The sequence below is a fragment of the Triturus cristatus genome, chromosome 5_1, assembly GCF_964204655.1.
Source record: "Triturus cristatus chromosome 5_1, aTriCri1.1, whole genome shotgun sequence".
Lineage (NCBI taxonomy): Eukaryota > Metazoa > Chordata > Amphibia > Caudata > Salamandridae > Triturus > Triturus cristatus.
The window spans coordinates 78,816,341-78,831,507 of NC_140587.1; the positions used below are offsets into that span (position 1 = coordinate 78,816,341).

The window sequence follows — 15,167 nt, forward strand, 5'->3', positions numbered from 1 at the left end:
CACCCCGGGGAACCCTCTTAACACTCCTGGAGGTGTTTATTTTGTAGGAAGATATCCAGAGAGTGCACCGGGACCCAGGAAAAAAAACTCCAAGGAGAATTCTGGTTAATTTTAAATCATATTCCCTTGAGGAGAGAATTCTAGCGAGGGGTCTCAAAGCTGGTAAATATAAGAAGGGTGAATGGTCCTTTTGAGTTAGATCTGATATTTCACGCACAACTCAAGATAGACAATGAGAGTTTGGGAAATTTATCCAAGAGTTGAGAGGATTGGGGGATACTGCTAATCTATGTTTCCCAGCTTCCCTAAAAGTGACGTGGGACAATAAAATGTGCAATTTTAGGGACCCCACCAAAGTCAGCAAATTTATCGAACAAATTAAAGCACATCACAAGTAATTTGTTGGTTTCCGCCTGATGCAATGGAGCTCAAATGGGAGGTAATTAACATTTAGTTGTGGTTTACACCATGTGTGGGTATGAGAAAATGCCCCCTCTACCATGCAGTCAAATTGAGGATACAACCAAAGTCGTACCAAGACTTCACCACCCCCAGTCTTTTCATGGCTGTGTGTCCTGGGCTGCTGGAAGGTTGCTCTGTGAGGTTTTGCGACCTGCGAAGTAACTTTACTATGCAACGCTTAACTACAAAAAGATCTGCATAACCTGAACTTAACTTTGCAGAGTATGAACCTAGCGTATAAGTAAGTTAGATTATTCTCCAAGGCATGCCCATGATGTCGAAGACCAATAACTGTTGTACTGTATGTTTTGGAACCAGCCTGCTGTCTAAAGTCTTGCCTTGTGAGATATGAGCTTCTTCAGATATAGCATCCTCCAGTGTCTACATGAAAGTACGTTTTTGTTGTCTGACTTTGTATACTTTATTCATTTTGTCTGTCTTTATATGTGCAACCTGAATGTGTGTTGTCAATCACCTATAATAGCGAAAATGTACCTAATTCCCCGAACTCCAACTTTCCTCTCTGTTCTTTTTTCCACTGTTTTGTTCCCCATTGCAAGCGCCTCCATTCTTTCCTGTCCTTGTTCCTATACAGTCTCCTTATAAACAGCTATTCTCACGATGCAACCCTCAATCCTTTCCCCCTTATCTTTATTCCTGTGCTGTTATCTTTCCTTGAGATTCCAGATTTCAGTTTAGAATTAAGGTAGAAATAGACTGAAAGTCTAAGAAAGCCTATTGTGAAATTATTTACTTACATTTTATTTTTCATACCGTTTAGTTTTACAAACTTCGAATTAAATTCTTAGTGATACTAGACTGTAAGAAAGTGGGTTATTAATTGGGAAGGATATACGTGCTTTGCAAGTAATGAGAGTAAAAACTGGTCAGATTAAACAGTTTCAGTAAATAACACTGGGCTCACTGTCTGGCAGCTGTGACACAAAGCAGCCAGACTAACTTTAGAGAGGTATCTAGCTGTTCCAATAAAGTTATAAAGTCAAAGAAATAAAACAATACAAACCAACAAACAAATTAGAATTGGATATTTTTTTTAATAAGAAAAATGGCACAAACACTGTGAAAACCCATTCAAGGGAACCAGTGATATGAATGTAAAATATTTTACGTTGAAAAAGTACCAAGAAGCAGCATAGCATCTATGCATGTGGGAGGCATAAGTTGAGGCTGTCTGCGCTGCACCGCAGGTTGGCTAAGCCTAGTGGTTTAACCCAATGGCAAACAGAATGTCAAACAATGACATATATGTAGTGTTGTGAGATAATGCACTGATACTTGTGGTTCTGGGCTGACTCTAAACAGGAATGGCATAATCTGCTGGGAGGTGTTAATGTGTGGTCAGAAAGGTTATGATGCAATGTGTGCAGTGCACGGTTGTATGCCAAGGAATAAGGATGTCTGTTATAGATCTCTGTGTGTGGAGTATTCATTTGCATACTCCCGGACTGAGGAGGACGCTGCACCATCAACCATGTTACAAGTGCCGTAAACTGCAAGTGGTTTGTAAGATAGCAGACAAGACATACACAATTGTGATAAAGTATCCTCTTCACCAAACTCTTAATAATGCCCAGAGATCCTGATTGAGTTACTCGTTCTATTCCGACCAGTGCGTAAACCCCTATTTACGCATAGGTTAGAATTACGAGTTTGAAGATATTTAACGTATCCAATGATTATTAGATGCATTAAATAATTCAACCTTATTTTAATTTTGTCTTGTCAAATCTGCCCAAATTTAACGGGAGGGGGGTGGGGAGTTGTAGTATTTACTTTATAATGCGGGTTTTGGTGAGTTAAACACCAAAGTCCGTACGTACTCTCCAATAACTTGTAACAGGTGTTTCTTATCACACCCGATAATTAACATACACCATAGTATCCTTATTTATCAGTGGCAATGAATAACACCTGAACTCGTAATCGGCCCGGAGACTTGTTCAAGGAGCAACACGTCCATGAGCAGGACAAGGCGGAAGGCTATGACTGACAAAGTCCTTGCAAGGTCAGATACAAGCTGGATGGTTTCACACTGCAGTCACTGATTTTGGCAGGAAAAATAAAAAATGTTAAAATGACAGTCACATCTTTGGACTATATTTACAGTAGGACTTACAGCCTGAATTAAACGTTGTCTCTTACTAGACTCCAGTTTACACAAGACTAGATATTGATTGGAGCCTCTGCTGTGCGGAAAGTGATGCAGAGATGAATCCTGCATATCAATCAATCAGGGATTTTTAAAGCATGGTGAATCACCTGCGAGGGTCTCAAGGCGCTGGAGTTGCTAGCTGCTTCGTAATTACCTGCTCATTCAAAGAGCCAAGTCTTGAGTTCTTTCCTAAATTCCCAGGTCAATGAGGTGGTCCTGAAGAGCAGGGGAAGACTCTTCCAAGCTTTGGCCATCAGGTATGAGAAGGAGTGTCGTCCGATGTTGCTTCGGTAGATTCGGGGTGCCTGCGAGGAACAGGGAGTTGGACCGTAAGTGTGTGGTCAGTTGGTGGAAGGTCAAGCGTTTGTTGATGTATGCTGGTCCCTCAGTGTGCAGGGCTTTGTATGCGTGGGCCAACCTCTTGAATTGATATCTCTACTGGATTGGGAGTCATTGTAGTTTCTTGAGGTGTGGTGTGATGTGGGTCCTTCTGGGGAGTTCGAGGATGAGTCTTTTTTTATTGTCTGTAGTCTCTTCAAGAGACTTGCTGTGATTCCTACATAGAGGGTGTTCCTGTAGCCCAGCCTGCTGGTGACAAGGGCCTGTGTGATTGTCCATCTGGTGTTGACTAGGAGCCACCTGAAGATCTTGCAGAGCATGCGTAGCAGACGAATGAGACTGTGTTTACCTGTTTCTTCATTAATAGTTTGCCATCCAAGATGATGCAGAGGTTGCGGGTGTGGTCTGTTGGTGTGGGGGTGGGCTGAGTTCAGCAGGCCACCATGTGTCATTCCATGGGGAGATGTTCCCAAAGGTGAGGACTTCAATGTCAGTGTGTGACTATGGTAGCTGTGGTGGACATTATGTTTCTGAAATCTTGGATTAGAGTAGTACAGAGAGGTGTTTGGAAGAGAAGGATGCTGTATGTGTGTCAAGCAAGAAGGGGATGCTAAGTCAAGAAGAGGCCTGAAAGAATAAGATTTCAGTTTTGGAGGAGTTCATCACAAGAGACCAGAGGATGAGCTGTGGGCAGAATGCAGTTAGAGAGTCCAAAATGAAAGGACAAGGAGGGTAAAATGGTAAAAATAGTTTAATATTGTCTGCTTACAGGCGATAAAAAGTGAATGAACGTAGAATATTGCCTTGTGAAGTAGTGTTTCCTATGGAAAGGAGATGACTAGAGTCTAAAGAAAAGCAACATGTAGACAGGATGGTGTGTCCCATGAAAAGCACCTTAGACTGCGATGGACCGAATGAAGATGAAAGATGGAAGCCAATTTGGAGCTGAGCGCTTGATGCCTCAAAAAATTAAGTTTTGCAAGAAGGGCCCGTACACGGACATTGTCAAATGTTCCTGATAGGTCCAGGAGAATAAGTACACATAATAACCTACTGTGGTGGATCCAGGTGATGAAACGTTTAAGACCAAATCCTCTCAAGTGAAGTGCTTGAAAAGACGACTGACAGGGGATGTTTTTGGAGTGATAAACCACAAGGTGATGGGTATTTGAGGACAAATTAGTCAGCAGCAGATTTTTCAGCAAAGGCACAGCAGCTGTTTTGAAACACAGAGTAGGTAGCAGATAACTGGGAGAGGTTCAAAAAGAAGGTCAGGCAGGAAAGAACTCTAGAGCTAGAAGGAGGCAGATATTGAATAACTGGGGGTACACAAAGGGCCAGCGGTTTACAATTCGGGTCATTAGGTTTGAGTGTAAGAACTAAGCTGGCAAGAGTAGTTGAAGTGAAGGTGCCAAGGTCCACTGTGAGTGTATTAGTCAGAGGAGAGCGGGGTGTTGAGAGGTAGTGAGTACCATGAAGCGAGTGGAATGGATTGTAAAATCTTTAGAGGATTCACAGACGTGGGTCATCTTGTTCTGCAGCCCCACGGCCCCCACATCACATACACAGGCTCATACTCCTGCTCACTGTGATGCTGCAGGTCAGCTTCCTGGGCTCTCGCTTCATGATTTGTCCTGGCCAGCCTCTGCCCCAACCAAGACTGAGCAGATCCTTCTTTCTCTGATCATTACATATCTTCACCTGCTGCTTCTTCTCAATGCATCAGGCAGTGACGGCAGGCTCTCCTGTCTCTGCCCATGCCTGGCTCGCTTCTTTCTTTGATCATTACATGTCTTCACCTGCTGCTTCTTCTCATTGCACCAGGGCAGTGATGGCGGGCTCTCCTGTCGCAGCCCATGCCTGGCTCTCTTCTTTCTCTGCTTTCACCGCTGGTCTCTACAGCAACAGAACATGAGGATGGAAAAAGGTGAAGGAGTCACAAGGTAAGAAAACCCTGAACCATTCTTCCCTTCACCAAGACAGAGGGTAGAGAGACAACCAGGGGGAAGGTGCTCATCATCAACAGAAAGGGAGGATGGGGTATACAGGTAGACCTGTGACTGACAAGGGGGTCAGCGTTTTGTATCTGGAAGTATTGATTTACAGATTTAATCTATTTATATCTTCTACTAAGGAATAATCTGTTTGATGTGTTCGGTACTCTGAAGTGCCCTTCTGCTTGTGACTCCTCTGAGCATTTACACCTAATTCAGGTGGGAGTCAGAACTGGATAAATATCGTCAGTCACTCACATCTAGACATTATACTTCAGGGTTGACCTGTAATTACTTATTACTGATTTTCACCAGCTCGCTAGACTTTGGACAGTAGAGACACTTTTCAATGCAATAAGTGGTCCTTCAGCGGATTAATATGTTAGAGTTAATGTAAGGCCTTTGTCGTGGTCAACGCACCTACTGTGAGCCAAGGTCTGGAGCCCTGCCCACCACTTGGGGGCATTTTGCATTTTCTTCAGCTCATACCAGCCTGAAGGTGATCAGGTACTCGGGGTAGGCCTGGTCATCATGGAACACTACGTACATTGAGGGGTTTCTAACGTTGTCAACCACGCTGTCGTACAGGTCGTTGGGGTTCTCGCCTGGCCTGGCTGGTGGATCCTTCATGGTCCTTTCGCCCTGGGTGTATCTCCCAGCAATCACCTTTGCCTGGTACATATAAGAAAGTCCTGCCACGACGTCTCCTACACAATGTCTGGTGGAGTATGAAGCAGAATAACTGGCACTGACTGCAAAATAAACGCCGAAACCAAAGAGTTTACCTGAAACAGAAAGGACAGAAAGGAGACATCAGAGGCTAGAATATTTCAGCCCACTAAACCTACTGTAAAACTGTCCCATTGAAGCGCAGCACACAGCTAAGAGTAAAAGAAGATTTAAATAAGGCACGCAGGAAAACACAACCAGCAGGGATCATCCACTGAATATGGCAAACAAAAACGTCAGCAGGAAAAAAAGGATCCTTCAATGAGTAGCTACTGGAGGAAAGTGAAGAGGAGGAAAGAAGACACGCGTACATGAAACCTTCTATGGGTAGCTACTGGAGGAGAGTAAAGAGGAGGAAAGAAGGTGCATGTACATGAAACCTTCTATGGGTAGCTACTGGAGGAGAGTAAAGAGGAGGAAAGAAGGTGCATGTACATGAAACCTTCTATGGGTAGCTACTAGAGGAGAGTTAAGAGGGGGAAAGAAGGCGCGTGTACATGAGACCTATGGGTACCTAAGGGAGGAGAATAAAGGGCAGGAAAGAAGGCGCATGTACAGGAAACCTTCTATGGGTAACAACGGGAGGAGAAAAAAGAGGAGGAAAGAAGGCGCATGTACAGGAAACCTTCTATGGGTGACAACGGGAGGAGAAAAAAGAGGAGGAAAGAAGGCGCATGTACATGAAAGCTGCTATGGGTAACAACGGGAGGAGAATAAAGAGGAGGAAAGAAGGCTCATGTACAAGAAACCTTCTATGGGTAACAACTGGGAGAAGAATAAAGAGGAGGAAAGAGGGCGCATGTACAGGAAACCTTCCATGGGTAGCTACTGGAGATTAAAGAGGAGGAAAAAAGGAGAGCATACATGAAACCTTCTATGGGTAGCAATGGGAGGAGAGTAAAGAGGAAAAAAGAGGTGTGTACATGAGGAGAGTAAAGTGGAAGAAACAAGGCGCATGCAGATGAAATTTTCTATGGGTACATAATAGAGGAGAGGAAAGAAGGCGTGTGTGCATGAAACCTAAGGATAGCTAATGGAGGAGAGCAAAGAGGAGGAAAGAAGGCACAAGTACAGAAAACTATGTATCGGTAGCTACGGGAGGAGCGTTAAGAGGAGGAAAGAAAGCACATGAAGAGAATGCATCTGTAATGGAGCATTAAAATCATGCATGGACAGCACGCATCTGTAATGGTGCATTAAAATCATGCATGAACAGCACACATCTGTAAAGGTGAATTAAAATCATGCAGGAACAGCTTGTATCTGTAAAGGTGCGATCGAATCATGCATGAACAGCACACATCTGTAAAGGTGCATTAAAATCATGCACAAAAAGAAAGCATCGGTAACAATGCATTAAAATCATGCATGAACAGCACACATCTGTAAAGGTGCAATAAAATCATGCATGAACAGCACATATATGTAAAGGTGCATTAAAATCATGCATGAACAGCACACATCTGTAAAGATGCATTACAATCATGCATGAACAGCACACATCTGTAAAGATGCATTACAATCATGCATGAACAGCATGCATCTGTAAAGGTGCATTAAAATCATGCATGAACAGCACGAATCTGTAAAGGTGAATTGAAATCATGCATGGACAGCACGCATCTGTAAAGGTGCATTAAAATCATGCATGGACAGCACACATCTGTAAAGGTGCATTAAAATCATGCATGAACAGCATGAATCTGTAAAGGTGCATTAAAATCATGCATGGACAGCACACATCTGTAAAGGAGCATTAAAATCATGCATGAACAGCAGGCACTTGTAAAGGAGCATTAAAATCATGCACGAACACCACACATCTGTACAGATGCACTACAATCATGCATGAACAGCACGTTTCTGTAAAGGTGCATTACAATCATGCATTAACAGCACACATATGTAGAGGTGCATTAAAATCATGCATGGACAGCATGCATCTGTAAAGGTACATTAAAATCATGCATGGACAGCACGCACCTGTGAAGGTGCATTAAAATCATGTATGAACTGAATGTATCTCTTAAGGTGTATTAAAATCATGCACAAACGGAATGCGTCTGTAACAGTGCATTAAAATTATGCATGGAAAGCACGCATCTGTAAAGGAGCATTAAAATCATGCATGAACAGCACACATCTGTAAAGATGTATTGAAATCATGCATGGACAGCATGCATCTGTAAAGGAGCATTACAATCCTGCATGGACAGCACACATCTGTTAAGGTGCATTAAAATTATGCATGGACAGCATGCATCTGTAAAGCTGCACTAAATCAAGTGTGGACAGCATGCATCTCTAAAGGTGCAATAAATTCATGCATGAACAGCACACATCTGTAAAGGTGCATTAAAATCATGCACAAACAGAATGCGTCTGCAAGAGTGCATTAAAATTGTGCATGGACAGCATACATGTGTAAAGGAGCATTCAAACCATGCAGGAACAGCATGTATCGGATGTATGACGTTACAACGCACACTTTTACAACGCATGCACTTACAACGCATTTTTTACAACGCATAATCCATTACAACGCACTACACTTACAACGCATGACACTACAACGCATTTTTAAAAACTACCATTACAACGCATACCATTACAACGCATAATATTAAATTGCATTTAAGGTAAGTATTAGATAGTATAGGGGTAAAAATTACTATTCTAACTCCAGGGGGTGCAACAGTAGGGTAAGTGTTGGATAGTATAGGGATAAAAATTGCTATTCTAGCTCCAGGGGGTGCAACAGTAGGGTAAGTGTTGGATAGTATAGGGGTAAAAATTGCTATTCTAACTCCAGGGGTGCAACAGTAGGGTAAGTGTTGGATAGTATAGGGGTAAAAATTACTATTCTAACTCCAGGGGGTGCAACAGTAGGGTAAGTGTTGGATAGTATAGGGGTAAAAATTACTATTCTAACTCCAGGGGGTGCAACAGTAGGGTAAGTGTTGGATAGTATAGGGGTAAAAATTGCTATTCTAACTCCAGGGGGTGCAACAGTAGGGTAAGTGTTGGATAGTATAGGGGTAAAAATTACTATTCTAACTCCAGGGGGGGCAACAGTAGGGTAAGTGTTGGATAGTATAGGGGTAAAAATTACTATTCTAACTCCAGGGGGTGCAACAGTAGGGTAAGTGTTGGATGGTATAGGGGTAAAAACTGCTATTCTAACTCCAGGGGGTGCAACAGTAGGGTAAGTGTTGGATAGTATAGGGGTAAAAATTGCTATTCTAACTCCAGGGGGTGCAACAGTAGGGTAAGTGTTGGATAGTATAGGGGTAAAAATTGCTATTCTAACTCCAGGGGGTGCAACAGTAGGGTAAGTGTTGGATAGTATAGGGGTAAAAATTGCTATTCTAACTCCAGGGGGTGCAACAGTAGGGTAAGTGTTGGATAGTATAGGGGTAAAAATTACTATTCTAACTCCAGGGGGTGCAACAGTAGGGTAAGTGTTGGATAGTATAGGGGTAAAAATTACTATTCTAACTCCAGGGGGTGCAACAGTAGGGTAAGTGTTGGATAGTATAGGGATAAAAATTGCTATTCTAACTCCAGGGGGTGCAACAGTAGGGTAAGTGTTGGATAGTATAGGGGTAAAAATTGCTATTCTAACTCCAGGGGGTGCAACAGTAGGGTAAGTGTTGGATAGTATAGGGGTAAAAATTACTATTCTAACTCCAGGGGGTGCAACAGTAGGGTAAGTGTTGGATAGTATAGGGGTAAAAATTACTATTCTAACTCCAGGGGGTGCAACCGTAGGGTAAGTGTTGGATAGTATAGGGGTAAAAATTGCTATTCTAACTCCAGGGGGTGCAACAGTAGGGTAAGTGTTGGATAGTATAGGGGTAAAAATGACTATTCTAACTCCAGGGGGTGCAACAGTAGGGTAAGTGTTGGATAGTATAGGGGTAAAAATTACTATTCTAACTCCAGGGGGTGCAACAGTAGGGTAAGTGTTGGATAGTATAGGGGTAAAAACTGCTATTCTAACTCCAGGGGGTGCAACAGTAGGGTAAGTGTTGGATAGTATAGGGGTAAAAATTGCTATTCTAACTCCAGGGGGTGCAACAGTAGGATAAGTGTTGGATAGTATAGGGGTAAAAATTGCTATTCTAACTCCAGGGGGTGCAACAGTAGGGTAAGTGTTGGATAGTATAGGGGTAAAAATTGCTATTCTAACTCCAGGGCGTGCAACAGTAGGGTAAGTGTTGGATAGTATAGGGGTAAAAATTACTATTCTAACTCCAGGGGGTGCAACAGTAGGGTAAGTGTTGGATAGTATAGGGGTAAAAATTACTATTCTAACTCCAGGGGGTGCAACAGTAGGGTAAGTGTTGGATAGTATAGGGGTAAAAATTACTATTCTAACTCCAGGGGGTGCAACAGTAGGGTAAGTGTTGGATAGTGTAGTGTAATATTATGCGTTGTAATGGTAGGCATTGTAATGGTATGCGTTGTAAAGGTAGTTTTTAAAAATGCGTTGTAGTGTCATGCGTTGTAAGTGTAGTGCGTTGTAATGGATTATGCGTTGTAAAAAACTGCGTTGTAAGTGTAGTGCGTTGTAACAGTTGCGTTGTAAAGGTTGTTCCCCGCATGTATCTGTAAAGGTGCATTATAATCATGCATGAACAGCACACATCTGTAAAGGAGCATTAAAATCATGCATGAACAGCACATATATGTAAAGGTGCGTTAAAATCATGCATGAACAGCACACATCTGTAAAGATGCATTAAAATCATGCATGAACAGCATGCATCTGTAAAGGTGCATTAAAATCATGCATGAACAGCACGAATCTGTAAAGGTGAATAGAAATCATGCATGGACAGCACGCATCTGTAAAGGTGCATTAAAATCATGCATGGACAGCCCGCATCTGTAAAGGTGCATTAAAATCATGCATGAACAGCATGCATCTGTAAAGGTGCATTAAAATCATGCATGGACAGCACACATCTGTAAAGGAGCATTACAATCAAGCATGAACAGCAGGCACCTGTAAAGGAGCATTAAAATCATGCACGAACACCACACATCTGTACAAATGCACTACAATCATGCATGAACAGCACATATTTGTAAAGGTGCATTACAATCATGCATTAACAGCACACATCTGTAGAGGTGCATTAAAATCATGCATGGACAGCATGCATCTGTAAAGGTACATTAAAATCATGCATGGACAGCACACACCTGTAAAGGTGCATTAAAATCATGTATGAACTGAATGTATCTCTTAAGGTGTATTAAAATCATGCACAAACGGAATGCGTCTGTAACAGTGCATTAAAATTATGCATGGACAACACGCATCTGTAAAGGAGCATTAAAATCATGCATGAACAGCACACATCTGTAAAGATGTATTGAAATCATGCATGGACAGCATGCATCTGTAAAGGAGCATTACAATCCTGCATGGACAGCACACATCTGTTAAGGTGCATTAAAATTATGCTTGGACAGCATGCATCTGTAAAGCTGCACTAAATCATGTGTGGACAGCATGAATCTCTAAAGGTGGAATAAATTCATGCATGAACAGCACACATCTGTAAAGGTGCATTAAAATCATGCACAAACAGAATGCGTCTGCAAGAGTGCATTAAAATTGTGCATGGACAGCATACATGTGTAAAGGAGCATTCAAATCATGCAGGAACAGCATGTACCTGTAAAGGTGCATTATAATCATGCATGGACAGCACACATCTGTAAAGGAGCAGTAAAACCATGCATGAACAGCACACATCTGTAAAGGAGCATTAAAATCATGCATGAACAGAATGTATTTGTAAAGGCACATTCAAATCATGCACAAACTGAATGTGTCTGTAACAGTGCATTACAATCATGCTGGGGAAGCACACATCTGTAACAGAGCATTACAATCATGCATGGACAGCACACATCTATAAAGGTGCATTAAAATCACGCATGGACAGAACGCATTTGTAAAGGTGCATTAAAATCATGCATGAACAGCACATTTCTGCAAAGGTGTATTGAAATCAAGCATGAACAGCACGCATCTGTAAAGGAGTATTAAAATCATGCATGAACAGCACGCATCTGTAAAGGCGCATTAAAATCATGCATGGACAGCACACATCTTTAAAAGTGCAATAAAATCATGCATGGACAGCACGCATCTCTAAAGGAGAAATAAAATTATGCATGAACAGAATGTATGTGTAAAGATGCATTATAATCATGCATGAACAGCATGCATCTTTAAAGGTGCACTAAAACCATGCATGGACAGCCTGCAACTGTAAAGGAGCAATACAATCATACATGAACAGAACGTATCTGCATTAAAATCATGCATGAACAGCATACATGTGCAAAGGCGCATTAAAATCATGTATGGAGAACATGCATCTGTACAGCTGCATTAAATCATGCATGGACAGCATTCATCTGTAAAGGTGCATTAAAATCATGCGTGGACAACTTGAAACCAAGTTTCTTTATGGAAACAACTCACTGTATGAAACATTACTGCGTGCATAATGTACGAATGTTGATGTGCGTAAACATGCAAATGCTGATATATGTCAAATATTTTCATTTGTTCTGAGAAGCAAGCCTTTGGCTAGGTTCACGCTATATAAAATCCAATAAATATAAAGCCATACCGGTTTGCAGCATAGTTGTAATGAAACAACAGTGTAATATTGATATGCAGTATCACAGATTGAGTTTATTGTTTCATTTTTAAAATAATAACCACTTTCCCGAGAATGCATGCCCCACTACTAAAATGGTGCTGCTTATGGTTCGAGGACTAATGTGAAAGATGCAATTCCCTCTCTGCATGCTCAGTTTTGGCTGTTAAATACTGGAATGAACTTCCTTTGGCCCTTAGATGCAACCCGACAAATAAACTTTCCGCAAACAACTGAAAACACATCTGTTCAAATACTAAAGTGTCTTCCCCAGTACCAAAGTGAGGTATAGTGTGCACAGAGTCCAGTGAATTCCCAAAGATATAACAGAGGCTAAAGTAGATAATACCTTACTCTCAATTGTGGTAGTGTGGTTGAGTAGTCAGGCTTATCAGGAGGGTAGTGTTAAGCATTTGTTGTACACACTCAGGCAATAAATGATGTCACACACTCAAATACTGAATACAGACCAATTGGTTGTTTAAAAAATATTTATTTTATTTTTAGAATCAAGATATATTTAGTAGCAGGTAAGTGATACTTTTCATACAATGTTACTGTTAGCAGTACAGTTAATACTGGGTTAGTATGAACATTCAGATTACTTTTTCAATGAAAAAAATGATTTGTAAACTGTTAAAAAATGCTTGTAATTACTTTTCAATTACTTTTTGATTACTTTTTAGAATACTTTTTTCATGAAACACACTTCTAACACAGTTTACATAATACAGGACATTTGTTAGCAGGTTAACTCTTGTGCAAGCAATAGGTTACTTTTTGTGCAGTACAAGACATTTCAACACTAGGGGCCATATGTAGGTAGCATAACATTTACCGACTCATAAATACCGAATTTTACCGATTCGGTATTTATGAATCGGTAAATATTATGTAGGTAAGTAATCGATAATCATTACCGAATCGGTAAATATCGGTATTTATGAATCGGTATTTACCGAATCGGTAATAATGCATCCCTTCCCATTGATTCCTATGGGCCTGGAGGCCCATAGGAATGAATGGGAAGCCAGTTACTATTACCGATTCGGTAAATACCGAATCGGTAATAGGGGAGGCATTATCATGGGTGGCAGGGTGTCACATTGACACCCTGTTGCACCCCTGATTCGTGCATGTGTGCACATGTGGCGCACATACATGCCCTAAGGGCATGTATGTCTGCCACATGGCACTTCACAAATTGCACAAAAATGCTTTTTTAAAGGTATTCGTCATTTACCATCAACTTGTAGTTGGTGGTAAATAACGAATCCAGACACCAATTATGCACTCACTTGAGTGCCCCCTACATAGCATTTCTGGATTCGGTATTTACCGAATTGGTATTTTACCGATTTCTTAAAATTCCGATTCGGTAAATACCGAATCCAGATATCAGCCACCTACATCTCAAGTGCCTCAATACCGGTCGGTAACGGGATATTTACCGAATTTCGGCCGTTACCGACCGGTATTTGGCTTCCTACATATGGCCCTTAGTGGCCGATTTCGATGACGGACAAACCTGAGTCCGTCCGACATCGATCTAGAAGTGGGACCAACCGACCTCCTGTCAGTGGTCCCAAACCAGCAGATAGGATGCGACCAAACACTGTTTGGTCGCAATCCTATTCTTTACAATGGAGCATGCATTCCGAATGGAATGCATGCTCTCATTGTAAAGAGCAGAGGTGCAGTTCATCCCTGCACTCCATGGCAGGCACTCAAGGTGCCTGCCACCAGGAGCAGGGATCAACCTATACCACCATCTGGAGGCCTTACACCCTTGGGGCCCTGCTGGGGACCCCCGAAGACGGATTCCCACAGCCTTTCTGTGTCGGAAAGGCAGACACAGAAAGGCTGTGGGAATCTGCCATTGTAATCCCTCAGGCGGTAAAACCTGCCACTGGAATTACAGGCCCCTTTCCGGATGGCAGACGGGCTCTCTGAGCCCATCGTAAGTCATTCAGAAATCCTGTTTGGATTAATTTCCGACCGACTCCATCAAAATGGGTGGGTTACAAATTATTCTAAACAGGAGATTACGATGCCGTAGGAACGGCTCCGACCGAGGATCGGAAGCCGATTTCTACGGCATCGTAATCGGCCCCTTGAAAGAATTCTCAGAGAAAACACACCATTCAGTCGTATGGGAAAAACAAAGTGTTAAGTTACAGGTGAGTAAAACAGTTTTGGAATTGGAATTTCAGGGGGTAGAACCAAGGCTCCCCATGGTTCAGGTTGGCCCTCAAGATTGCACCACCAGCAGCATCAGGGCAGCCGGGTGCGGAGTGCAGGTTGCCAAGCTCCTAGGGTTAGGATCAGGGCAAAGGGGGTCCTAGGTTAGCACCAAGTCCACTCCACCAGTGGCACAGGGGCGGATGGGTGGAAGGTGCTTAGGAGTTGTCTGGAGCCCAGTGCGATCCAATGAAGGACGTCGGTCTCGGAAAAGGACTGCAAGCTGGAGCCAGAAGACTGGACGAATGGAACCAATCACTGGAAGATGAAGTTGAAGAGTTGTTGGACACCCGTACACCGTCTGTTGGGCACCTCAGGTCTCAGGAGCTCTTGTGTCGGGTTCTTCTCACTGGTTCCGGTCGCGGTCGGGGGGACGCTTCAGGCTGAGTCTGCATTCATCGAGGAGAAGGTTGGTGGAGGTCGTACAACGCTGGTTCTCAGGTGAGGAGCATTGGGTGGACATTGCTGGGGCATTGGGACACTCGGTTTGGGGCAGTGGGCATCAGGTGCAGAGTGGGATATCTGGAGTCCTGGCATGGG

General features: G+C 42.5%; 1 protein-coding gene across 6 annotated transcripts in view; it reads right to left on the reverse strand.

The window, feature by feature from the left end:
• Positions 1 to 1,497: 1,497 nt before the first annotated feature.
• Positions 1,498 to 15,167, reverse strand: part of LOC146830241 (uncharacterized) — a 649,260-nt gene continuing 635,590 nt past the window's right edge. For all 6 annotated transcript variants that reach the window (XM_085604449.1, XM_085604447.1, XM_085604446.1 and 3 more), the window contains exon 15: positions 1,498 to 5,753. In XM_085604449.1, the coding sequence (XP_085460575.1) occupies positions 5,452 to 5,753 (302 nt within the window). In that variant the 3' untranslated portion in view covers positions 1,498 to 5,451. The remainder of the gene's footprint in view (positions 5,754 to 15,167) is intronic.